Below are 26542 nucleotides of genomic sequence, written 5' to 3'. Positions count from 1 at the left end.
CACAATTCAGAACAAAACCCAACCTGTGTTTTGGTTGTAATTGAAGTCTGGGAAGTAAATGGGATTGTCAGGGAGAGAGTATCAAGTGAGGAGAGGTTGTAGCTGAGCACTATTATTAAGAAGAGAGCAGAGAGTCTTCAAGGGAGCCTGAGATACAGGGGCCAAATCCAGCCCACTGCTGATTTTTGTAAAATACACTTTTGTTGGAACATAGAGACATCATTTATGCATTGTCCACAGCTGCCTTCATGCTGCAAGAGCAGAATTGAATAGTTGTGACAGGGCACCTGGCTTGCAAAGCAAAACTATTTTCTGTATGGCCCTTTAGAGAAGTTTACCAAACCCCACCTAGACTACGGCAGCAGCCCCCGTAGCACAATGAGCAAGACTCTCTGTGACCTTGGCAGTTCATTCTTGGTTGCCTGCAGAATGAGTTAGCTGTGGCTGGGGTTTCCTCCTTCTAGGGAAAAGGCTGCACCCAAGCTCAGGTTCCCATGGGACTGGCGCCTTCTTCATCACAGGAGTGGAGATTTTTAACATTCCATGGACAGCTGGCATTTCCAGACAACTCCTGTAAACCATTGGCACTCCAAATCCAACTGCCTGTTGCTCAGCATCTTGTGTATTCCCCCATTGACGAGACTTCTTCAAGCTTGCCCTATAGAAAGGGAGACTAGGAGGAGGACGTGCTCTTCTGAAACCAGTGTTGTGGGCCTTGGCTCACCTCTCCATGGGATAACATGAGGATGGTACCTTCTTTTTTCCTGGCCCTGTAAATTTGTATTTCCTCTAGTGAAGCTCATTCCTTAGCCCATGCTATGTAGCTTTGTGGATTCACCCTGAAGGGTGGTGTATGACAGCTGATGACCCAGAAGACCCATCTTGCATGCCAATGGAGACCTAGCACAACAGCTCCTAATTGATCTCCCTGCATCCATGTTGATTCTCTTCAATTGTAGTCTTCATCTTGCGGCTAGAATGGGCCTTTCTAAACAGACTTGCCCACCTTCCTCCCACAACCCAATTGAAAACACAATAGCTCCCCATTGGTCTTAAGACATACCAAAATACCCAAATCTTTAATATGGTTTAATGAAACCTTACTTCCCACCATTCGTCCCTCTCTGGACTGCGGCCATTTTCTCAGTCACTTGTAGTAACCGCATTTCCTCCTGCCCTTGAGCATGTCCTGTTCCCTTTGTCTGAAAGACCTTGCTTTGCTTAATTAACTCCAGCTCCTAGTCATGTTCCCAAAACACTAAACTCAGTTGAAATTTTACATTTTATCTGTATGATTATTTGGTAACTGTTTTCCACGCTAGACTGTAAGATCCACAGATCTCTTTTAAACCAGTAGCCTAGTTTATATTCAAAGTGCCTAGCATAAAGTGGGTGCTTAATGAAATTAGTTGAACACATTTTTAGGTATAATGTAGAAAGAAGCCAGGATCCAAATACCACATACTCTATAATTAAATAAAATGTCTGGAGAAGGCAAATCTACAAAGACCGAAAGATGATGGTGGTTGCCAGGGGCTAAGGTTGGCAACAGAGTGCTTATAAACTGGCATGAGGAATTTTATTGAGGTTATGGAAATGTTCTAAAACTGCACAACTCAGTAAATTTACTAAAAATCATTGTATTGTACATTTTAAATGGGTGACTTATGGTATGTAAATTATACTTCAAGTGTTTAAAAATAAAAACTTGACTGAATGAAAAAATATAGTTACTGGAAATGGGATCTTTATCTTGTGCTGAATGTGTATACATGTTTTTATACTTTGTCTTCTATACCATTCATCCTATACTGTTTTCTTAGTGCTAATGGATATATGTTTTAACATACCTTATTGCTTAAAAAAATTTTTTCTGGATTTTTCTTACTCCCTGATTTGAAATAATCAGGCTTGGCATGTTACAAAGTTCCAGGTGTCTCTAACTACCTTGAGTAAGAAGAAATAGGTACAAGGAGTTTCCCTGTGACATAAACCAGCTGCAGAGTTAGGATTCCTAGGAAGTATATATCTTAGGGATCAAGTGTCCTTGATACATGACATTTGTAACACTGAGCTAGATATTTTAAGACTTTTCTGGATTTGCTGATTTCAAAAATAAGTTGCAGTATTGGGATGGGAAAGGTTTTAAAGGTAATCTGAAGTTTGGAACTAATAACTTTAGTACCCTAGATAGTACCGTAGATAAATATCCCTAGAAACAAAAGCCTCAGCCCTTTGGGAGGCTGAGGTGGGCAGATTGCTTGAGCCCAGGAGTTCAAGACCAGCCTGGGCAACATGGCAAAACCTTGTCTCTACAAAATATAAAAAAATTACCCAGGTGTGGTGGTGCACACCTGTAGTCCCGGCTACTAGGGAGGCTGAGGTAGGACGATCACTTGAGTCCAAGAGGTCGAGGCTGCAGTAAGCCATGATTGCACAACTGCACTCCAGCCTGGGTGACAGAGCAAGACTCTGTCTCAAAAGAAAAAAAAAAAAGAGAGAGAAAAGAAAAAAAAAAAAAAAACCCCAGTGCCTCTCCAATAGCTCTTGGATCCCACAGAGCCTTTTGGGTGGACTTATCTGCATTTTGGTTGGGTGTACCTGGAAGCAGACCTAAGATAAGCAGACGTAAGATGTTAGGACAGGTGGATGATTTGGGAAGCAGCATTGAAGGGCTGGGCGATTAAGACAGGGAACAAAGAAACGCTAACGGAAAGTAGTTACCACTGTGGGCAACCCTAATTGAGGACCCATGTGGAATAAGCCTGAGAATTGGTCCTCTGAGGATTGAAACATCTATCAGCTGACTGACTCCTGCCCCATTTAGTTGAGGGTTGCCTTGGGTTATTAACTCCCTGATACTTTCTCAAGGGCTCTTGAGAAAGACTCAAGACAGAAAAGCAGAGTGTGGGACTGCTTGGAGTGGAACTTGTCAGGCTGATTGTAACCGTCCACTACAGCGAAGCTGAAATCAGACATGGTCCAAGTGTGTGACTCAGGGCTGCCTCTGTCAAGAAACATCTTTCCAGTGAAACTCCATAAACAACAGGACATCCAATGACATATAACTTCTAGTGCAATTTTATATAAAGTGGTTTTTTATTAGTGAAACATTTCATTGCATTAAGGGTAGAAATAAACACGTCAAGAACCGCATGAAGTGAACCAACTGTATGAGCTACATGAAGAGCATTCTGGTCAGTATTCTCATTAACAGGCACAAGCAATTTAGTGATAATGCCCAGAGGGCCAAGGATACGGACCACCTTTTGCAGAACTCATATCTCAAGCAATTTAAATTAAAAATTAGCCTCCCTTAAGTTAAAAACCCCAATAGGGGTTAGTCGTGTAGTGCTTGTTCCACTTGACCATTAGTGATCTTTCTAGAACATAAGGAAATAAAATCTGGTTGGAAAAGCCTGGAGCTAAAAGTGGCAAAGCCCATCTCCTGTCCTGTGCTCAACTCCTAATTTTCCCTGAGAGAAGTGAGTTAAGCTCTCTGTCTTGGTTTCTTCCTAAGTTGAGGATCATGGTACCAGAAGCTTGCATTCTGTGATCATGACAGTGCTTACAATCACAAAGCCTTTGAGGGTCTTTCTAAGATAACTGCCGCAAGAGAATAAGCATGAGAAATAATTTATCTTTAACTTAAAGCCTAATAGGTGCATTCATTCCTCTGAAGCTATAATTTTGACTGTAGTTTGTACGTCTGTCTCAGACTTTTCAGAAGGATAGTATCAAATGTGATTTTAACCAAGTAACTATTAAGAATCATGACACAGGCCAGGGGCAGTGGCTCACACCTGTAATCCCAGCACTTTGGGAGGCTGAGGCGTGTGGCTAGCAAGGTCAGGAGATCGAGACCATCCTGGCCAACATGGTGAAACCCCGTCTCCACTAAAAATACAAAATTTAGCTGGGCGTGGTGGCATGTGCCTGTAGTCCCAGCTACTTGGGAGGCTGAGGCAGAAGAATTGCTTGAACCCGGGAGGCAGAGGTTGCTGTGAGGTGAGATCACCCCACTGCACTCCAGCCTGGGTGACAGAGTGAGACTGTCTCAAAAAAAAGAATCATGACACAAGTATGGAAGTAATATGTTTTTGGTCTCCCTGCCAGTGTGTAACTCAGTCTAAATGTGTATATCATTAACTGTTATCATTTACAGTATTAAAAATATCCTCACAGATGATTCTATCCTGATAATAGGACTAAGCCAATAAGTATGCACTAGCGTGTCCATTTTATTAGTATGGATAAGTACATGCATAAATAAGACATGCCCAATTATCTAGTTAAATATTTATAAATTCTAAAAATCTAGATATTTAGCATTATTGCAGACCCAATATTTTTCTTAGTTTTTTTACATTTTGGTGAGTTGGAGTATCTAAAGTTTCTATCTTGATTCTATAGAAAAGTTGAGAGTTTAATGAATTGCCTCTTCAAGAGGGGAAACATATCACATATTGTTTTAGTGTAGAAAAAGGAAAAATTGTCAGTAAAACAATTTATTACCTCAATACAGGGATAAGAAGCTATGGAAATGAAATCTATATATTTTTTCTTCATTTGCTTACACTGAAATCTAGTTTTAAACAAAAAAAAATCTTTTCGAGTGGTTCAGTTGTTAAGAAATTCTGTAAGCACTTTGTCAGCTAAATGCATAGGCTTCTTAATTCAAAATGAATGGTGAACTTTGAGAATCAAAGAAAATGCCCTTAAATATGCTTGAATTCTGAACACTGTGACATATGGTGGTTCCCAATTCCCTGCCTTTGGTTATGCTGAAACCAAGAAGTCCTTTGAAAAGTGGTGTCTCTGCTTCTGGTCCTAACAGACCTTTCTTTAAAGTACTTTGTGCAACATTTTAAACATCCATCATTCTGTCAGCAAAATGATTGTCACAGGAAGTGTAGGGCACACGTTTTTCTATTCAGTGAGTGACTGTGAGCTACAAAACACTGGAAAGAACTGAATCTGAGGAAAGAACTTGTAAAAAGAATTTCAAAATTACCAAGAAGGCTTTCCCAGAAGAAATGTCTCTTTAGTCTAATCAGACTTTCTGAAACTTATGTGTAACTTAGGCTGTAGATAAATGGATTTCCCATATTCATAATTTTACAAATAATCACTCAATATTAGATTAATTAATACAGTATCATATTTGGCAAGGGTGACTCAGGAAGAAAAATCAGTTACTCATTACATTCAGGAGCATCTTTTCACAGCACGATCATTTTGACTAAAAAAATAACAACTATCCACAAGCATCATAACTAGCATTTAATTCTACTCTACATGAAATATCTGTACTTATCCTCACCGACATTATTTATGCATTCTCTTCGTTCACAAAAGTACAAGTTAAAAATCCTTAGAAGCTTATCACTATCAACTCATGGGTACTGCCCCACCCAACCCCTTTCCTATTTGATTCTACCCAGTATTTTATTGTAGTTGGAAGACTGAGTTTTCCTGGAGGAATTATGAACTGAAGATCAACATAAAATGTAATATGTAATATTTTAGAAATCAGATGCATTTGAATGATATACTGGATGAAGCTACCATTTTACCCTGGGTCCCGAACTCTTATTTACTTCTGTTTTGCAAGTGAAATGATGGAATACAACATAAAATGGTATATACGCATTTTGAGCACAAAGTTCGGTGAATGAAGCATACTGAATAAAGTTAGACCAAGTAGCATTAACAAGTGATGCAGAGACATTTTACCCACAACAGTGGTCACAAAATTCTGGAGCTACCAGCACCCAACAACAACAAAATTACTATACATGGGTTTATTAAATACTTGCTAGACACATAAAAAAACAATTTCAGAGCCCACATGATTTTATAAAGCTTAATGGCCAGCCATGTCAGCCTGCTCTTTAACCTCTGGCCAGAATGTTCCTATCACTTGCCAGCGCCGTGTCTTTTCCCTTCTTTCAACAGGCAACAAGCCTGCGAGGAGGTGGAGGGTTTCCCCACATCATGGTCCAGGTCAGGACAGCTCACATGGTTTCTTCACCAAGCAAAGGCAATGTTTAGGTTCGAATGAGGGGTGCTCTTTCATCCGCTGTTCCCTGAAACACAGAAGAGAGAAGACAAAGAAATTAGGTGTTCCTGTCAGAAACTTCTCCCCAGTGTGAAAAGTTTGGGTGAGGAGTGGGGGCATGGAAGGAGGAGAGACCTATAGGAAGGTGGCTCATCCCCCTTACCTTCCCTATTGGACTACTGCTTGTTCTTGAAGATTCAGGCCTAACCTTTTCAGGAGGCCTTTTCTGACCACTCTCACCCTCAATACCAGAGCAGTACCCTTCTCTGTGCTGATCTGGATTATAAAACTTAGACTCTATGGAATTTGCCTGCTTCCTGGTTTGAAACCTACTAAGGAGTAGTGTCTCAGAGATAGTAGTTCTCAATAATTGCTTGCTTGTTGAATATATGAGGAAGGTTAATTATAGGAGCAGTAATTAACATTTCCATGAGGTTTCATTTGTGCTTAAGACAATTTCAGTGACTGCACAAAGTCAGACTGGAAGATCCACACATAGAAATGGCAAAATAGTTTGCCTCACAGCTAATTCAAGCTAAAGTGACTGCCATGGGATAAGAGAAATAATGGAAGAATATGGAAGTCAGGGAAATTCAGCTAATTTTACTCAGATGGTTTCACTTATTTATTTTCTACTTCACATTTGCCTCGGACACTTAGTTGAGGAAACTGGAGGAAAAAAAGGCCTCTGTTGTAAAAAAGGAAGTTGCAGAAAATTTAAGAAGGGCTTCTACAGAAAAGGCTCATTGGAGGTATTCAGGTTCCTGGTTGGGCTGCTGGTCACTGGAGAGGCCAACCCAACTCTTTATCCTAGCCTTCCAGGAAAGTATGCCCGTGTTCCAATCATTTATTATGCAGTGATACCTAAATCATAGGTATCTTCGAATACATCAGGGATTCTTTCCAAGCAGGGCCCTGCCTGCCTTGCTCTATAATCTTGGAGCTGTTTTATCATATTTAATAATACTTAATCCTTTATTGAGCTCTTACTATATGCTAACACTGGGCCAAGTCCTTTATGTCTACTATATCATCTAATCCTCATGAAAAACTCATAAGGGAGGCTTTTATTATCCCATTTTACAGATGAAGAAATTCAAGCACAGTTTCTAGGGTCGTATAGCTATTAAGTGGCAGAACTGGGATTTGAACTCAGGCAGTCTGACACCAAAGATCAGATGTGTAACTGTTATATATTCTTCCTTTTCTTTCAGGTTATTGTTTTCAAAGACGTAAAGTTAACTCCCAGAGGATATATCCAAAGAGATTCTATTCCCCAAATACTAGATGGTACATTCTATCCCTCCACTTTCTTTGACATACTTCCTTTGCTTCCCATTTGGTCCAACAGTAAAATAAGAATGAAATCACTATGCCCAGCACAAAATCCCAGAATTCATCCTAATAAGCCAGCTGACAGCCCTTCAGTGAAGTACAGTTGAATTCCTCAGGTAAAGTTATCCAATAAGGAAGAAGTTCCTTCAGCCAGTTCTCACCTCATCCATGGATCCCTGTCCTTTGCATGCAAGCCAGGTAAAAACCAAACCGAAGAACACACCCAGTGCCATGATGATGTAGGGTATGTTGGTGATAATCAAAGTAGTGTTAATCACAGACTTCAGTCGACTCGCCGTCTCTTTATCAATGAGAACACTCTGGAGAGGCAAGAAAATAGTATTCCCTTGATGACTAAACATCCAGTGTGTAACCTTTTTTGGCTATATCTTTCATTTAATACAATTTGGGAATCTCCTCCTCTTAGCAAACCAAATATACTGAAAATCCATTTATAAGTCAGAGTAATCAGAAGGGACATTTATTCATTAATATCTTGTCTTCTCCTGAAGACATCTTTTTACTCTTAAAATAGATTGGAAAAAGGAGGTAAAATGTATTCAGAAATACTGAGACAGTATCATCTTTTGTTTTATGTCAGATAATTCCAATTCATCCTTAAAAATCAGCTCAGCATCACTTCCTTCCAAAAGTTTTCTCTGGCTACCTCAGGCCTAGTCAAAGGCCTCTTCCCTAAGTTTCCATCTCACTCTCTACCTCCATCATTGTCCTTGCACTCTGCATTGTAACTGTCTATCTTACAATGACTGTGAAGACCCTGAAGGCAAGACTTAACCTCAGTCACCTCCACACTGGGTATAGCACCCAGCACACAGTAGGTGCTTGATTAATGCTGGCTGATTAAATGAATAAATAAATGAAACACTCCAAAAATGGTATGTGGAAAGTATAATTTCTTTCTTGGTTACATCTATAGTAATCAGGACCACAGCCCTCTACAGAAAGTGCTCAGCGAAGTTGTGGGCTAACCAGAATTCCAGAGACTGTTGATAGTAGGAAATGTACTAGAATAACAGTGTATGCAGAGCAGAGGAATTACCACCTAGTGTAATGAGTGAGGTATCTGAAGAGCTTAATTCCATAGAAATTATGAGCAACAATTCTGGCCTAGTTTACGCTTAATTTGCATTGGAGGCCTGGCATAGTTGCACACGCCTGTAATCCCAGCACTTTGGGGAGGCCAAGGCAAGCAGACTGCTTGAGCTCAAGAGTTTGAGACCAGCCTGAGCAATGTGGTGAAACCACCTCTCTACAAAAATACAAAAATTAGCCGGGGCTGGGCATGGTGGCTCATGCCTGTAATCCCAGCACTTTGGGAGGCCGAGGTGGGCAGATCACTTGAGGTCATGAGTTTCAACATGATGAAACCTCATCACTGCTAAAAATACAAAACTTAGCCAGGTGTGGTGGTGGGCACCTTAGTCCCAGCTACTTGGGAGGCTGAGGCATGAGAATCACTTGAACCCAGGAGGCAGAGGTTGCAGTGAGCTGAGATTGGGCCACTGCCCTCCAGCCTGGGTAACAGAGCTAGACTCCATCTCAGGAAAAAAAAAAAAAAAAAAAATTTAGCCAGCCATGGTGGCACACACCTGTAGTTCCAGCTACTTGGAAGGCAGAGGTGGGAGGATCACTTGAGCCCAGGCGCCGAAATTGCACCACTGCACAGGGTGTGAGACCCTGTCTCAAAAAAAAAAAAAAAAAAAAAAAAAAAAAAAAAATTTTTTTCACTGGACCGAGTCAGGGGATTGGGTTCTAAGACAGTTTTTCCAATAACTGGCTAGAGTTTCCTCCTCGGTAAAAAGGTGGTGCGGCAACAGTCTCCAAGGTCACTTCCAGGTCTAATATTTTATTTTTCTAGAGAAGAGAATAATCAAGCTGTTCCTAGGAGGCAGCAAAAATACAAAGTTCCACTCCACACACCTGGACTTAATCTAGTCTTTCACAAAAAAGCGAAGTAGAAGTTGGGGGTGGAAGGACTTCAAATATGCCACAACTTAACAGAAACTGGCAGAAAAGGGCCCTTCTGCATATTCAAAAAGACCTACTTTCATGCCCCTGCCCACAAACAGGAACATGGATGATCCAGGAGCAATTGCAAAGAGATCCTATGAATTGGTAAATATTGCCTGAATTTTTCCTATGAAACAATAAAAACCTCATCTTAGAATTGTAATCACAAACCCTTAAGTTTGTAAATGTGAATACCAATATAATGCTAAATGAAGAAAGAAAGATATAAAATTGTATCTATCATATGATTTCAGCGATGTAATAGCAAGAACACGAAAATATCAGGAGTTGACATCTGAACTGCACCTGTCTCTGAGAGAGAGGGACTTAGCAGTAATTTACTTTTTAAATCAATTTTTTAAAAAATTTCTAAGAGTTCTATAAAGAGCACACGTTTTATAAAATGTAAAACGTTAGATTACCTTTTAAAGTTGTTATTGGAAAAAACTGTACAATACATTGAGTAAAATAAATAGAAACAATATTATCAGGCTGACACAGATTTTGTGAATAGTGATTTTAATTTTTCTTGCTAATCTCTATTGATATTCTACAAACAGTAAGTATTTTTAGGAAATAGAAAAACAATAAAAAGTAGAAATTTGCCAGTCAAGAATTCGTTGAAGAAAAAAACCTGTGTTTTTTTCCTCAAGCTGGGTGGAAGCAGGAGAAACTGAGGAGATATAACTACAGTAAACGTGATATGTGATTCAGAAAAGAATTTACCACAGGTGTCTTAAACCAGCATGGTTTCAAAGGAGGAGGAGACAAAGGTCTAGCTGGCATCTATCTGAGTGTGAGCTATTTCCCTGCTTCAACAATGCCTGCCAATGGCTCATTTTCCTGTTTTTGTTTCTTACATGAGCAGCTCCCCAAAAGGGAGTTTTGCCCAAATAGTATTCTTGAGAAGGAAAATTTCTTTCCGTCATTTCTCCAAATCAGCTCTCAGACACAGGCAGATTCATGTGAACATTTAAGTGAAAATTTCAGAGGAATAACAGGTTTTAAAAATCTTTTGCCTTTTTGTCATAACTTACACATAACTACAACAGTAGACATCATAATGGATTTTTTCTGAGTCTGAAAACACCCGTGGCTCCCTCTGTCTCAGGACTTACCTCATTGAGGTACATCACTGGGAAAACCATGGTTCTAATGTCTCCCGTTTCACTACAAAGATAAAGGATGAGATTGTTTCAGAGACATCCTCATCACAATGGCACACTTTCCTGGACAGACACATTTATATGAAGATTCCAGTACACTTATTTCTTAAATTACCCAGAATTTACTGATTTCTTAGTTATCTTTGCAAACATATACACCACAAGTTAGATTCCAGTCTGTCTGGCAATTCAAGTGCTGTACGTTTATCAAAACACAAGATACTGAAGGCAGATTCCTTAAAATGATTACTATTCTCCTTAGAGTCATCAGAGAAGGCTCCAGTTGACAGAACAAAGCTGTCACTCCTCAGAGTGTTTTGTAACTAGGCCACTGAAGTACCGTCTTTGCAACAAGAGCCAACTGAGCACGTACCACATACCAGCTCTGTGCCAGGTGTTTTTGGGATATTATCTCACTCAATTCCTACAGTAGTAACATGCAGTAGGTATTACTGTCCTAGGTTTACAGATGAGAAAATTCTGACTCAGAAAGGCTACATAATTTGCCTAGGATCACTACAAGTAAGTGATGGAGCCAGAAATGTAATTCCACTTTGATTCTAAGGTTCCAGCTCTTAACTACTAAATTATACTGCCTCAGAAATACACACACAGATGACAAAATGCATTCTTGTAAACCACATCTACTTCTTAGAAAAAGCCATGACACCTGGTATTAAATCTGGCAAATTCAATGAGGTAAACAAGTCAAGTTTTATAGATAGATAATTATGCATAGTTTTGCATCCTGTTTATTTCATTCCTAAAAAATTCCCATTGAAAAATCTGAGCAGGAGATTATACTTTGGAATTCAAATTAAGTTGCAGCATGGGGAGGTAAGGCTAGACTCAAGAGATTATAACTATACAAATGAGAGTTATGGTTGGCCCCAAGGGGGACCAGTGGGAACAGAGAGAGGGGAAGAGGAAGAGGCTCTGTCTCAAGTCTCTGAGTGATAGAGTTTGGATACTTTTTCCCCCAAATCTCAGGGTGAAATGTAATCCCCAGTGTTAGAGGTGGGGCTTGGTGGGCAGTGGTTGGATCATGGCGGTGGATTTCTCATGAATGGTTTAGCACAATTCCCTTGGTGCTGTCCTTGTGACAGTGAGTTCTCATGAGATCTGGTATTTAAAAGTGTGTGGCACCTCCCCTCCTCTTTCTCTTGCTCCTGCTCACCCCATGTGATGTACCTTGTTCCTGCTTCATCTTCCGTCATGAGCAAAAGCTCCCTGAGGCATCCCTAGAAACTGAGCCGATGGCCAGCACCATGCTTCCTGTACAGCCTATGGAACTGTGAGCCAATTAAATCTCTTTATAAATTAACCAATCTCAGGTCTTTCTTTCCTTCCTTTCCTTCCTTCCTTCCTTTCCTTCCCCCACTTCCTTCCCTCCCTCCCTCTCTCTCTCTCTTTCTTTTTTTTTTTCCTGAGACAGAGTCTTGCTCCGTAACCAGACTGGAGTGCAGTGGCACTATCTCAGCTCACTGCAACCTCTGATTCCCTGGTTCAAGCGATTCTCCTGCCTCAGCCTCTCAAATAGCTCGGATTACAGGCACCCACCACCATGCTCAGCTAATTTTTGAATTTTTAGTAGAGACGGGGTTTCACCATGTTGGCCAGGATGGTCTCAATCTCCTGACCTCGTGATCCACCCACCTTGGCCTCCTAAAGTGCTGGGATTACAGGCGTGAGCCACTGCGCCCAGCCAGGTATTTCTTTATAGCAACACAAGAACAGCCTAATACACCAAGAGAGTCAAGGTGCATGAGAGAAAGGCTTAGTGGAGTGGGTAAAAGTTGACTAGACAGTAAGGCTGTGTGGCCTCTAGCAAGTTACCTAAACGCTCTGCTTCTGTTTCCTCATCTGTAAAATGGGGACAATACAAGGTTATATGTGAATCTACATAAGGTGCTAAGAATAATACCTGATCCGTGGGAAGCACTCTGTAACTGTATGATTAAATACAACAAGTAAATTCCAAGACCAAGGCACCCATGAAAATGCTGATCCTGCCCCATCCCTGAAGGGCAGGGGTGAGCAGACTTAGGTGAAGTAGGCTGTAGTCCTCCTGCCATCAACCCCACCAGAAGGGCAATGGAGCAAAACTGCTGTCTCCTCCATAGAAAGAAACAAAACTTACACAAAGTCATCTAATTTTTTGACATAAATGTTGATTTGGAACCTCTTGGCTGCTTTTAGGATTATTCCAGTCAACTGCAAATCAGAGAAGTGAAAAGGAAACATTAGGATTTATTAAACTGCAAACAACTTTTTCAATAGAGCACCATTTCTGTGTAGTCCTGATAAACAAGGTGACCATTACCATGTGTTAGAGTGGAAACAAGTAAAAGTGATCCCCAGAACAGAATGAGAACCATGTATTAGGTGGCTGGTACACCAATGTGTCTCAAACATGAGTATGAATGTGGGTCCTTGGGAATCCTGTTAAAATGTAGGCTCTGATTCAGTAGACTGGCCATTTCTAACAAGCTCCCAGGATGCTGCCACTTTGAGTAGCACAGCCTCAGAAGGACTCCAACAGGAAGGAGACCCAAAAGATAGCCTGTCACGTCTGGATTTCCAGGCAGTTGTCCAGAGAGCTAAGCAGAGGGTGGTGGTCACTGCCAGAGAGTGGCATCCAAGTATAGGGCCCACCTAGCACAGCCATGGGGGACAACTGCAGCACTTGTCTTCCTTAGGGCAGCTCCATCTTTGCACTAAGGTTATAAGACTGCATTCATCCCTTGGTGACAAGCACTGCTAACAGTTTGGCTGATCCAAGGGAACTGATCAGCTGATGGCTAAGAGAGAAAAGGGAGAAAACCACATACGATCTTATTCACCAGAGCATAAGATCAATGGTTTCTCAGATACAAATGCAATGTATGTAGCTAAGAGTGTGAAGTACCCATAAAATACTGTGCTAAAAGAATGTTCTTGCTTTTTTTTTTATTGGTCTATAATGTTCAAATTCCAAAAATGAAGACATGGTTAGCATGGTTTTTGTTTTTCTCCTCTATGAATACAGGATTAAATGTGTATTATACACACACACACACACACACACACACATATGTATGTCTCCTCTATGTATATCTGATACCTTTATAATTAATAAGATAATAAACTCTCAAATAACCTGTAGAAAGAAGTTTGCCAAAAGTGCCTGAGGTTAATATACATATTCATATTTCAACCAAAATACTCCTGGCAGTGAGGAAGCAAAGGGACATCTTTAACTTTTTTGATCTGTGTCCCAAGGGGACAAATAAATATATGTTGAGGTCCAAGGCTAGCAACAGAAGATTGACCGGGTTACATGGGTCCAATCTCAGTAGTTTCCAATAACTGAGTTTTCACTGTTGCTTTTTGTTAAAGGCAGGTTTGCTCGTGTTTCTGCTATTCAATCCACACAATTCAGCCTTCTAATTATAGGGCTAGGAGACACTGCCTCCACTAGCACTAAGGTGAATTTCTCCCACTTGAATATGTATATGAAAGTAAGGATGTTTTTAAAGAAGGCTCAGGACTAAACTGGTGAACACTGTATAGACAGAATAAAACATATGCTCTTTTACCAGGAGGAAATATGTACTCACAGGATTAATGTCCACAAATGTCTCATGGTCTTCCTTATTTGGGTGCATGCCTTCTATGGCAGAAACAAACCTCTCATCTGCTTGGTAAAAGTGTGGGAAAGACATAATGATGGGTGCACCTGCGTTTGAAGGAAAACAGAAATGAATGATGCTGTTCTTAAAATCTAAGCTGAATATAAAAGTTCCTGGCCACAGCCTGGTTCCTAAAGAAAAATTTAAAAGCTACATATAAATTAACTTGGGCAGGCTAAAACACCATTCTTTACCTCCTAGTTCAGGATTTATACTTCATTTTCTGACATCTCATTTACCCCCAATTTTTTATTCCTCATTATATACTGAAGTTCAGGCTGAATTATTTATTCTTCAACATATATTTACAGAAGTTAAAGTGCTTCATATACATTATTTTAATTAATGCTCCCAACAGCCCAATGAAGTTAGAACTATTAGCCTCACTTTGCATTTGAAGAAAGTGAGGTTCACAAAAGTTAAAAAATTTACCCAGGGACAGCTAGCCATCAGGTTATGAAGGCAGAATACTAAGTGAATGAGGGGTATTGTACCTCAAAGCACTAGTTTCAACTACAATTCTCTAGGAGTAAGTGGGCTTTTTATTTATTGTTATTTCTAAAATTAAAAAAAAATTGTGGTGGTTTTTTTTTTCTTTTTTTTCTTTTTTAACCAAAGATAGGCACAATCTCAGCTCACTGCAACCTCTGCCTCCCGGGTTCAAGTGATTCTCCTGCGTCAGCCTCCCAAGTAGCTGGGACTACAGGCATGCGCCACCACACCCAGATAATTTTTTTGTATTTTTAGTAGAGACAGTGTTTCGCCATGTTGGCCAGGCTGGTCTCAAACTCCTTACCTCAAGTGATCTGCCCACCTCAGCCTTCCAAAGTGCTGAGATTACAGGCTTGAGCCACCACACCTGGCTTATATAATTTTTTAAGAGTTAGCCTGGTTGTGGTTGTGCTATACACCCAGCCTCTAACCAGATCACAAAGATTCTGGGTTTTTTTCCTTTCCTATTCATTTTAAGAAGCAAATAAGTGCTTATGTTATAAATTTAATGTTTATATATATATATAACCAAATAGGGAAACAAGGTACTAAGGAAACCTATTCTAGATCTGGCTATTGAAAAGAAGAGAGGGACCCAATAATTGCTGCCAGGGCAATATATTTTTGGAGAAAGGAGCTTATCGGCAAGTTATTTAAATTTGCTTACATATCCACCAGCCCATGGCTCAAGGAACACATCACACGTGCACATGCATTTTGCTGTTTACTGCTGAACAGTTCCAGAAAATCATGACTTCCTTCTTTGTGACCTATAATGACCTCGAAAATGTATTTTTAAAATCTGTTGATGGCTTATTAAGGACCACTGTCCTGAGTGTTTTACATACATTATTTCTAACTCTCACACAACCTCAAGAAGCTATAACCACCTCCATTTTATTAATGAGAAAACTGATGTCTGGAACCCTCCTTAATAAACTTTGGCCAATTTGCCAACAAATAGAATAGGATTCAAACCCAGATCTGCCTGACTCCAGAACACTCACTCATCCTGCTATCCAAAATGTTCCCCTGTAGAATTCAAAACACTGGAGGATGATCCTGGAGAGTTTCACCGCAGTCCCAATTTGGGAATATATAACAGAGGAAAAGGATTGTAGCAAGAAGTTTAAATGTGTAAAGTAGAATATTTCTGTTGATTCTGGCATCAGCTTCTTGAGGAAATAGAATTTAATAAAAACGGCAAGAGAAAATATATCTACATTTTTGCTTTGAGCCAGATGCACACCAGATGAAGGGGCAGGGACACTGTTTCAGGACTATTCACCAGTAAGGCAATGGGGGAGATCACAACCAGGAACATGTCCCCATGCACCCTTGGTCTTTATCTCCAGGTAAAGGGCACCATGTTCCCTCGCACAATGGTCCCCAAATACCTAGACGCCATGTTTATGGAAATCACTTGTTAAAAGTGTAGATTCTGGGGCCCTGGTATGTTCAACATGGGACCCTAGGACATACGTGTGTGTGCATGCTTGTGCACATGTGTGTATACCTATATATTATATACATACCTAGTATATTAAAATATAGCAAATATATGTATATGCAGATATATGCATATTTATATAACTATATAATTTAATACATTCATATATTAAGAAATATATTAACATATACATACGTAAATATATATACACACACACGCGGCTGTTAAACCTAGTCTTCAAGATGAAGAAAATACTTTTGTCAGTTGTATATTATATATATACTATATAATACATACACTATATATAATATATACACAATATAATATATACACTATATATAATACATATGTAACGTATATATTTTATATATATATATATATATATATATATATATATATATAAATTTTTTTTGGATACTCTGTTGCCCAGGCTGGAGTGCAATGTTGCAATCATAGCTCACTGCAGCCTTGAATTCCTGGGCTCAAGCGACCCTCCAGCCTCAGCCTCCTCAGTATCTGGGACTATAGGTGTATGCTGAGCTATGACCAGCTAATTTTTAAATTTTTTGTTCAGATGGGGTCTCCCTGTTGCCCAGCAGGTCTAAACTCCTGGCCTCAAGTGCGCCTCCTGCTTCAGCCTCCTAAAGGCTTAGGATTACAGGCATGATCCACTGTGCCTCACCAACATATTTTAATAACTCTTCAGATAATTCTGATGTCAGGCCAGGTGTGGGGGTCACTGCCCTCTCAGACAAGGATCAGGAGGTATACTGCTGACCTCAGACTTATTCCAAAATGATATCTTATTCTTTTTTGTTTTCTTTTTTAAAAGATGGAGTCTCGCTATGTTGCCCAGGCTAGAATCAAACCGGACTCAAGCGACTCATCCATCATAGCCTCCTGAGTAGCTGAGTCTACAGGCACACACCACCATGCCAGGCCTGAAAGGAGATTTTAAAACGCGTTAATACGGGAGCAAAAGTGAGCACATTACTTTATTCAGGAGAAAGGGACTACAGAGATAGCTCTCCAGAGAAACTTTAGAGAGGAATTATAGCCAAAGAGGGAATCACAGGGCAAATATGAGAAGACCCTGAGTTCCGCCAGAGATCTGCTCAGAGGGAGGAGTCGCATCCAAATCGTGTTACCTCTCTGAGCCCGTTTCCCCACTTATAAAAACAGGCCACTGAATATCTACCATCTGTAAGGTCGTTGTGAATAATTCTGCAACTTGTGGCTATTAAAACTACTCTTCAAGATGAAGAGAATAGTTTTGTCAGTTGTGCCACTGATAATTCTGCCTCATTCACGGAAAGGAGCAGAGTAGCTCTGACCTTAAGAAACGCTGGGACATTTGTGTCAGGGTTTAAAACTAACTCTGCTTCAAAATCACTGAGAATCTTTGCCATGATATGCCCTTTCTTAAAACCGAGTTGTCCACTTTTTCTTTTAGCATCTGTTTTTGGCCGGGAGGTGCGGAATCACTCTATTGGTCAGGCTGGCATGCAGTAGCACAATCATAGCACACTGCAACCTCAAACTCCTGGGCTCAAGCAATCTCTCTGCCTCAGCCTCCTGAGCAGCTGTGACTACAGGTGTGTGCTGCCACACCCAGCTAATTTTTTATTTTTTATTTTTTTGTAGAGACAGGGGTCTTGCTATGTTGCCCAGGCTGATCTTGAACCCTTGGACTCAAGCAATCCTCCCACCTCAGCCTCTCAAAGCGTTGGGAACACAGGCATGAGCCACTGTGCCCAGACTCAGCATTGTTTTGAACATTGAAATCAGTTAATGTTTTGCATGTAGTTAATACATGCAAATATGTAAAGCACTTAGGACAGCAACTGGCATACATCAGGTGCTTAGTAAACATGAGCTATTATTACTGTTAAGACTTCTAAACCACTGTCCAGAAAAAAAACACGACATGGCATTCTAGAAATAAAAAGCATCACAGAAAAGCCAATAATTTTTTTTACCATTCAATAGCCATGTTATGAAACATTATTCTTGAAAGAAACTGATCTTTCTATTGGGCTGACAACATATTCTTTTCTGTTTGTTTTGTTTTTTAGAGATAGGGGTCTCACTATGTTGTCCAGGATGGACTTTAGAACTCCTGGGCTCAAGTGATCATCCCACCTCAGCATCCTTAGTAGCTGGTAGTGTAGGTGTGCGCCACTATGCCCAGCTACATATTCTTTGTTGAACTCCAATCCTTCTGCATTCTTGACACCCCTATCATACCCCCTCTCTTGAGTTCTTACCATTCTTGCAGATGCTGACATTCAGAACTCCTGAGCCCAGGCAGTTTCCCTCAGGTATACAGAAGCCAGCATTGTCTGACGTATTAGCTAATATTTCTGCAGGAACTTTATAGCGAAAGGCAGGCAGTCCCTGTACACTCTCATAGTCACTGAAAGTAATATACACTGACCTGTTAGGATGTAAGAATAAAAAGTGAATGTGGACTCTGGTCATTGTAATCTGCCCCAAATTCACAAGTTAGCAACAGTTCTCAGGTACAACGTGGCCAGAAGCTCATAGGGTAAGTAGAAAAGAATGTTTGGAAGGCATTCTGTCAGCTCAACGTGTAATAAAGCAGAAGATGAATTGTAGTGAAAGGTGTTTAAGTGGTAGCAATGGAGGTATTATCCAAACAAGAAAAAACAATATGTGGTAGAAAATTAAGATGATAACATTTAGAATGGAGACTCACATAAAAAATAAGAGGCCTCTAGACCTGCATGGACACATGCCAGTGCGGACGGGTCACCAGCAAAGCCAGGAAAACCAGGGCATGGCAGAGCCAAAGCTAAGGTAGAACAGGCAGCGATGGCTGTGGCCTTGTAGGGGCACTTGAAAAGTGTTACACTGAGCAGATATTTTATTAGAATATACACTTTGATATTCATTCCTTCCCCCCACCAAAAAAAAAAAAAAAAAAATCAGATTCCATGTTTTGCCCCAGTCATTTATTTAAATGGAGTTCAACGTAATTCTGCCTTTCATTCTTACTGATTTCAAACATGGTCCCGTGTAATATGACCACTGCTTACACTGCATAGTGCCTCACAGACCACTTCGATGTACAGTCACCAGTGAGCCTCAGGCCCTCCTGTGAAGGCTGGCCGGAATAGCCTTCTGGGCCTCACTTTTTCATCTCTGAACCAGAGCTGTTGATACATCTCTCGCAAGGTTATGAATAACATAGGTGGTTTCACTGCACGAACCACCCCCACAGCATTTTTTAATGAAATATTTTAGGCACCAGAAAGAGAAAAAATATTCTAACAAATACCTTTGTATCCGCCACTTAGACAAATAAAAATTATATTATGGATATAACCAAACCTATCTACATAATGCTCTTGATTCCATTCCGTCTCTGTCTCCCCTGAGGACACCACTCTCCTGAAATATGGACAATAGTATCCTCTATTTGGCTTCCATGTAGAGACAACCTATTGACTGGAAGTAGGCCAGGTCAATTTAAGCTTGACAGAGCATATCATAGTAACTAACAGCCAACACTTAATATTGGTTACTGTGTGACAAGCCCTGGGCTAAGTATTTTACTAATACTAACTCATTTGTCCTCATAACTTCTAACATAGTTAACAATTTCTATCTTTGTTTTACAAATGAGGAAAGTGAGGTACAGAGTGGTTAAGTAATTTGCCCAAGGTCACACAGCTATAAGTGGTACAGCTAAGATTCAAACCAACAGTCAGGAGTCTGTGCTGTGAACCAGTACACTATACTGTCTCGATGTGCCATCAGCATGTATCACTGATTAAGCATAAATATCCATGCATAATAAGTGTGTCTGCATATATTCCTCATGCTTTTAGTGGTCTTGCAGTGAAAGACCTTATTTTTAAAAAAGAACTTATCTTTAAAGCTTTTACCTGCAAAAATCAGATGGGAAGACATAAAGGACCTCATCTTTGGTTATTAGTGGGTGAAAAGAATCTCCATCTGTTCCATTAATCATATTGCACTTGTCTGTTATCCACCAGTCAAGTGACCTATAATTGATAAGCGCAAGAAAGAGTAAAGATGATCACATTTGAGTTTAGATTCTCTTAAACAGTCAGGACTTTGCAAGATTTAACTGGAGCTATCTACACACAGTGTCTTCTCCATACACAGACACAACAGTGTTAATTAGATCAAGGGGGAGAAAAAGTAGGTCCCTGGCCCCAAATCAGTTTTCATAGAGGCAATGGCCAAATAGCCCAAAACATGTGGTGGTCTGAAAAGTATTTGTGCTGTAGCTACTACACATCACTCAATGACTACTAAGCAAGAGTGGGAAGTTTCACTGGCCTGTAATTCATGCCTGGCCATGATAAATCTACAAATCACGAATATTTACTCTGTAAGATGTTTTACCACCACCTTGATTTGTAGAATAATAATTACAAGACTGTTTACATGTTTTTATATTTTTCATCCAAAAAAGGCTTAAACACATTTTTTAAACAATGTAGAAGTAGATATGTAGTTTAAATGAAAACTGAAAAAATAACTCCACTGATAAATCATTAGACTTACGTTTTCCCATTCCATTCCACAATCTTTGTAAAGTTAAGGTAATTGTCTTCTCCAGTTAGAAAAACATAGTCTCCATCATTAGTCCCATTTTTCTGAAAATACGTGAATACGATCATTTAAAGTAACTGCGATAATTTGATGACAACTTGGCTAGCCTATGGTGCTCAGTTGTTTGGTCAAACACTAGCCCAGATGGTGCGGTGAAGGTATTTTGTAGGTGTGATTAGTATCTACAATCAGTTAACTTTAAGCGAAGTTACCCTCAATGAGTGGCGGGGCCCCATCCAATCTGTTCAAAGCCTTACAAGCAAAAACAGAGGTTTCCTAGAGGAGGAATTCTCCCCAAGACTGCAACAGTGAAATTCTGCCTGGATTTCCAGGTTCCAGCCCGCCCTACAGATTTCAAACTCAAGACCACATCATCAACTTTTACCTGAGTTTCCAGCTGCTGGCATGCCCTATGGATTTCAGACTTACCAGCTCCCATAATCACATAAGCCAATTCCATAATATAAATTTCTTTCTCTCCCTCTTTCTCATCTCCATATACACACCCTCTTGATTCAGTTTCTCTGGCAACCCTAACTAATACAGTAACTAAAAAATTTAATCTTCATGAAACTGTCCTACTAGGGCCTAACTGCTACACAAGACTGAACCAGGACCAGAAAATAGTGACTATTTTGCTAAATACTATATTAACCATATTATTATTTTATGGTTTTAAAAAGTAGGAGCTCAATTTTAAAATGGGCAAAGGATTTGAAGAGACATTTCCCAAAAGAAAATATAATAATGGCCAAAAAGCACATAAAAACATGTTCAGCATCATTAGTTATTAGGGAATTGCAAATCAAAACCACAATGAGATACCACTTCACACCCACTAGGATGGCAATTAAAAAAAAAAAAAATAGTAAGCGTTGGTGAGGATGTGGAGAAATTGGAACCTTTATACACTGCTAGCAGGAATATAAAAATGTTGCCGTCACTGCAGAAAAGAGTTTGTCGGTTCCTAAAAAAATTAAACAGAATTCACAGGACTCCAAAATTCCACACCTATGTATATACTCAAGAGAATTCCACTTCAAGGTATATACCCAATGTTCATACAAAAGCCTGTATGAATAAATATTCATAGCAGCACTTCTAATAATAGCCAAGAAGGAACACAACCCAAATGTCCATCAACTGATAAATGGATAAGCAAAATGTGGTATATCGACACAACGGAATACTCCTCAGTTATAAAAAGGAATGGAACACTCATACATGCTAGAACATGGATGAACCCTGACAACATTATACTACATTTAAAAAGGAGACACAGAAGGGCATATATTATATGATTCCATTTATATGAGATGTCCAGAATATGCAAATTCACAGAGCCAGAAAGTAGACAGTGGTTGCCAAGGCCTGCGAGAGTAAGACGGGAATAGGAGTAACTGCAAAGAGAGTATGCAGTGTCTTTTTTGGGATAATGAAAATGTTCTGGAATTAGCAGTAATGGTTGCACAACCTTCTGATTATACTAAGGACTACTGAATTGTACATTTTAAAATGGTAAATTTTATAGTAAGTGAATTATTTCTCAATAATAACAAATTTAAACGCCTAAGTCCAGGACCAGGACCAATTATACCAGAATAGCTACACTGGAAGAAGGTGGTATTAATATAGTCCTATTTTCAATTAAGGTTTCTTCAATTGCATATTCTCTCCAAGTTATACTTCTTAAGGGCACATACAGACACTATATATTCCTAAAATTCTTTATCTGGGCATGTAGCTATGATTTCTCAGAAACAGCACAGGTAGTAGCTCCTCTATAATAATAGGAGTGAACAATTGTTGAGTATAATATTCCTGGCTCTGGTCTAAAATTTTTGCACGAATCATCTCATGAAATCCTCACAACCACATAAGATAGTGTGGCTATCAGTCTGGTGAATTCAATGATGTAAAAACAAAAAAGCAAGTTATATAATGCAAATTATCTGAGAAACGGTGAGATATTAGCAACAAGATCTATCTGGCTGATGGACTGCAGCCACTGGGACCAAAAGGGCCTCAAGGGAACCTTTGCATAATATCTCTCAGTAGGAGGCTCTCTTGAAATTATTTCCAGAAGGAAGGTTCAGTCAGGGCTTGACAAGAAATCTGTGCTTCCTCTGGTCCTGTGAAGCTGTGTTCCTCTGAGACAGGACCCTCTAGGGAACTCCTGTCTGGTCTGCTTCTCCAGAATGATGCATTCAGAGTTGGTGAGGCCCTACTTTTAGGACTCCTGTCTCTCACACAGATAATTTTTTAAAACTTGCTCACAATTCTGTTTTAACAATTTCTAAGTTTAGTATAACCCTGAAGGCCCAGGGACACAATTATTGCTGTTTGCCATAAAAACTGGAATGCTACAGGATTACATGAAGAGGCAGAGCCAGAAAACAGCTTCAAATTTAAAGCTGAGGAGACTCATCACAATCCCAGAGCACACCCCTAATCTAATACTCTTCCTTCCTGGGGTTACTTTATCTTTTAACAACTTCCCAACTATCCACTGCACTCAAGGGTTTTTTTTTTTTTTTTTTTTTGACTGAGTCTTGCTCTGTCACCCAGGCTGGAGTGCAGTGGTGTGATTTCAGCTCACTGCAACCTCTGCAACTCACCTGCCTCAGTCTCCTGAGTAGGTGAGATTACAGGTGTACATCACCACACCTGGCTAATTTTTGTATTTTTAGTAGAGAGAGAGTTTTGCCATGTTGGCCAGGCTGATCTCAAAGTCTTAATCCTCAAAAGATCCACCCACCTTGGTCTCCCCAAGTCCTGGGATTACAGGCATTAGCCACCGCACCTGGCCTCAAGTTTTTTTTATTTCCAAAAAACACTCCATTTTTCACATACTCTACAAGATATCTTAACTTCTTGTTAAGTTAAGGCAATTTCTAGAAGAAATTGAAAGTTAATCTGGCTTGGGGTGCCCCTACCCGCTGTCAGCTAAAAAAAGAGGTTCTGAAAAGAAAAATCGACTTACCTCATAGAATAGGCCAAAATAGGGAGAGATGTCAGGCCTGAAAACATGGATAAGGGACAAGATTTCATCTTTGTAGCCCCAGAGCAATTCATCAACTGTGTGAGTCACAAAGAGCTTCTGCTGATAGGCTTTCAACATGGCCTCGATGATCTCCCTGAGGAAGTGGACCTGGGACCACTCTATGACAGTCTGCGGAGCAGAGGTATATTAAGACAGCAGCATCCCCTCCAAAGCACCCCCACCCACTCTCTCCTACTACCCCTCAGCAAAGTGGGTTGGAAATATAAATGTAAAGGTTGAGATTAAATAGCTGAAAAATCAGATAGTCAGCTCCGTTCTGGCTGCATATGGAAGACAAAGCCTCTTCTCTGTCCTTTCTCAGTACTACATTTTGTAAGTGTAATATTTACAAAGAGACCATTTGCAGGCTCTGAGTTATCCAGACACCACAAAAGGGGAAAAGCTCTTGTAAACATGTCGGCATCTTTGGCCACAAGGTGGCGCTACCTTCCTCCTGAGCAGGGCCAGAGGCTCATTATAAACCTGACCTACACCCCTGGGACTAGGCGGCAGGGACCTAATACTGTCTAGGTCCTGGGTCCATCATCAGTGTCCAGCTGCATATGGAGCGGTCACCTAGGGGTTAGGGTGGGAGAGTCGGAAGGGGTTGGTGTAGGTGAATTAGAATGTTTACTGGGCCAGGAACAGTGATTCACGCCTGGAGTCCCTGGCCGACACGGGAGGATCCCTGGAACCCAGGAGGTAGAAGCTTCAGTGAGCTGTGATGGAGCCACTGCACTCCAGCCTGGGTGACACAGCAAGACCCTGTCTCAAAAAAACTAATAATAAATAAATTAATTAAATTTTAAAAAAGAACGTCTCATGGGTCTCAGTATAGAATAGATGTAGAATAGGTGTCATTATTAGGTGGAATTACCATTATAAACAGAGCCCATTGAAATCACAGTAGGTTGTACTCAGCCCAGTCTATTGATTTCTGGTGTCAATTTATGAATTTTGAGAATATAAAATCCAACATAAAAATCTGAAGTAAGAAATGGTATACAAATTTCACTGATAGAATTTCTGAATGAAAACAAGGGGCAAATAAACATTTTTAAAATTATGAGCTACCAAAAAATTCCAGGGGCATATTTGCACAATTGCTAATCCTGAACACACAGGAAGAAACTGTGAAAACAAATCCTAAAATCTGAATTTTGTCATCATTTGAAAAGACCTTATTTGATAGATCTTAGAAAAAAGTCCAAGATGCACTTTAAAGAAAAGAAGAAAAAAAATATTTTTCTTTTTATATATGTATATTTCAACATAACTTAATGGCTCCTAAATGTAAAATCATAAACAGCATTAACTGAGCTTTTTCCTTTCTTCCAAAATCCAAATTAATGGTATTAAAATGCCTACTTACCAATACAGGAATATTTAACGTTCTAATTAAGTCAATTTTAGGGTCTCCAACAGATTGGTCTCGTTCAAAAACATATGCCTTGTTGCTGACAGCAGATATTGTTGTTCCATTATCTCCAAATTGAACATTTGCTTTGTTTCTGAGTTCCCTAAAAGAAAGAAAGAAGGGTTTTATTTGAAAATAGGCACCACTTTAATAAGCAAGACTTTTCCTTTCTTTTGGCATCAAAGTTATATTTTTAATATAACATCCCCAATATAACACTATATAGAGACTGCAGCTACTAAGCCTTAAAAAGCTGGAGACTGAAGCTATAATGTGGGAAGGAAACGAGGCCTAGGATAGAGTCTTCTCAAAAACTTTGTTTTCATTCTTTTCTTCCCTGATGAGGGAGGTGCAACAGTCAAGGGTCACCTTGACCAGGGAATCAAAGTCAGTGAACTCTCTCCTGGGTTATGGTTTGGTCCTGAAGTATTTTCAAAATTTTCAGTTTGGTTCATAGATTTAGTTTGAATTTTAATTTGTTTACCAATGTCTTTTTGTTTCTAAATTGAATTAAATTGAAATTTTATTTTAAAAAATAATGCCCAAAGCTTAGTAAATTACAGGAATTCACTCCTGTTTCTTTTTTTGAGATAGGGTCTCACTCTGTTGCCCAGGCTGGAGTGCAGTGGCATGACTATAGCTCACTGCAGCCTCAGCCTCCTGGGTTCAAACAATCCTCCCACCTCAGCCTCCCAAGTAGCTAGAAGTATAGGAGCATGCCACCACACCCAGCTAATTTTTTTGTAGAGATGAGGTCTTACTATATTGCCCAGGCTGGTCTTGAACGCCTGGACTCAAGTGATCCTCCTGCCTCGACCTCCCAAAATGCTAGGATTACGGGCATGAGCCAGCACACTCGGTCTCTGTTTCTGATATACAGCACAGTTTGGTTCAAGTTAGTGCCCCCAAATGAAGCATTAGAAAGTTCTTAGAAAGTGCCTGATGCCAGGGCTGGGCCTAGAGTCAGTGTGAGTGATGTAAGATGTGCCAAAACAAGTAGTAATCAAGATAAGTATTTTAATGCACTATTTATTAAAACCAAAATTTATGCCAAAAATTTATGATGAACAAAATTTTAAATAAAAACAGGATCTGATCTTTTGTTCATCAAATGCCTCACACTAGCCCTAGCCCTGCCTGGTGTTCGATAAATAGTAGGTGTTCGATAAATTCCAGTGACTTTAGTTTCTTTCCCTTTGTTTAACTTTCCTTCTTCCTAAACCAGCTAGGGTTATTATGTCTGACATGGTAGCCACTAATCACATGTG

General features: G+C 39.9%; 1 protein-coding gene across 1 annotated transcript in view; it reads right to left on the bottom strand.

The window, feature by feature from the left end:
• Positions 1-3080: 3080 nt before the first annotated feature.
• Positions 3081-26542, bottom strand: part of SCARB2 (scavenger receptor class B member 2) — a 56661-nt gene continuing 33199 nt past the window's right edge. The window contains exons 3-12 of the mRNA XM_001096458.5: positions 25230-25377; positions 23798-23986; positions 20767-20858; positions 20118-20237; positions 18474-18643; positions 14193-14311; positions 12734-12807; positions 10546-10597; positions 7558-7716; positions 3081-6089 (exon numbers count right to left, since the gene is read on the bottom strand). Coding sequence (XP_001096458.2) covers positions 6051-6089; positions 7558-7716; positions 10546-10597; positions 12734-12807; positions 14193-14311; positions 18474-18643; positions 20118-20237; positions 20767-20858; positions 23798-23986; positions 25230-25377 — 1162 coding nt within the window. The 3' untranslated portion in view covers positions 3081-6050. The remainder of the gene's footprint in view (positions 6090-7557; positions 7717-10545; positions 10598-12733; positions 12808-14192; positions 14312-18473; positions 18644-20117; positions 20238-20766; positions 20859-23797; positions 23987-25229; positions 25378-26542) is intronic.

The sequence above is a fragment of the Macaca mulatta genome, chromosome 5 (assembly GCF_049350105.2).
Source record: "Macaca mulatta isolate MMU2019108-1 chromosome 5, T2T-MMU8v2.0, whole genome shotgun sequence".
Lineage (NCBI taxonomy): Eukaryota > Metazoa > Chordata > Mammalia > Primates > Cercopithecidae > Macaca > Macaca mulatta.
Note: the sequence above shows the minus strand (reverse complement) of the source record. Positions and strands in the feature narration are given on the sequence as shown.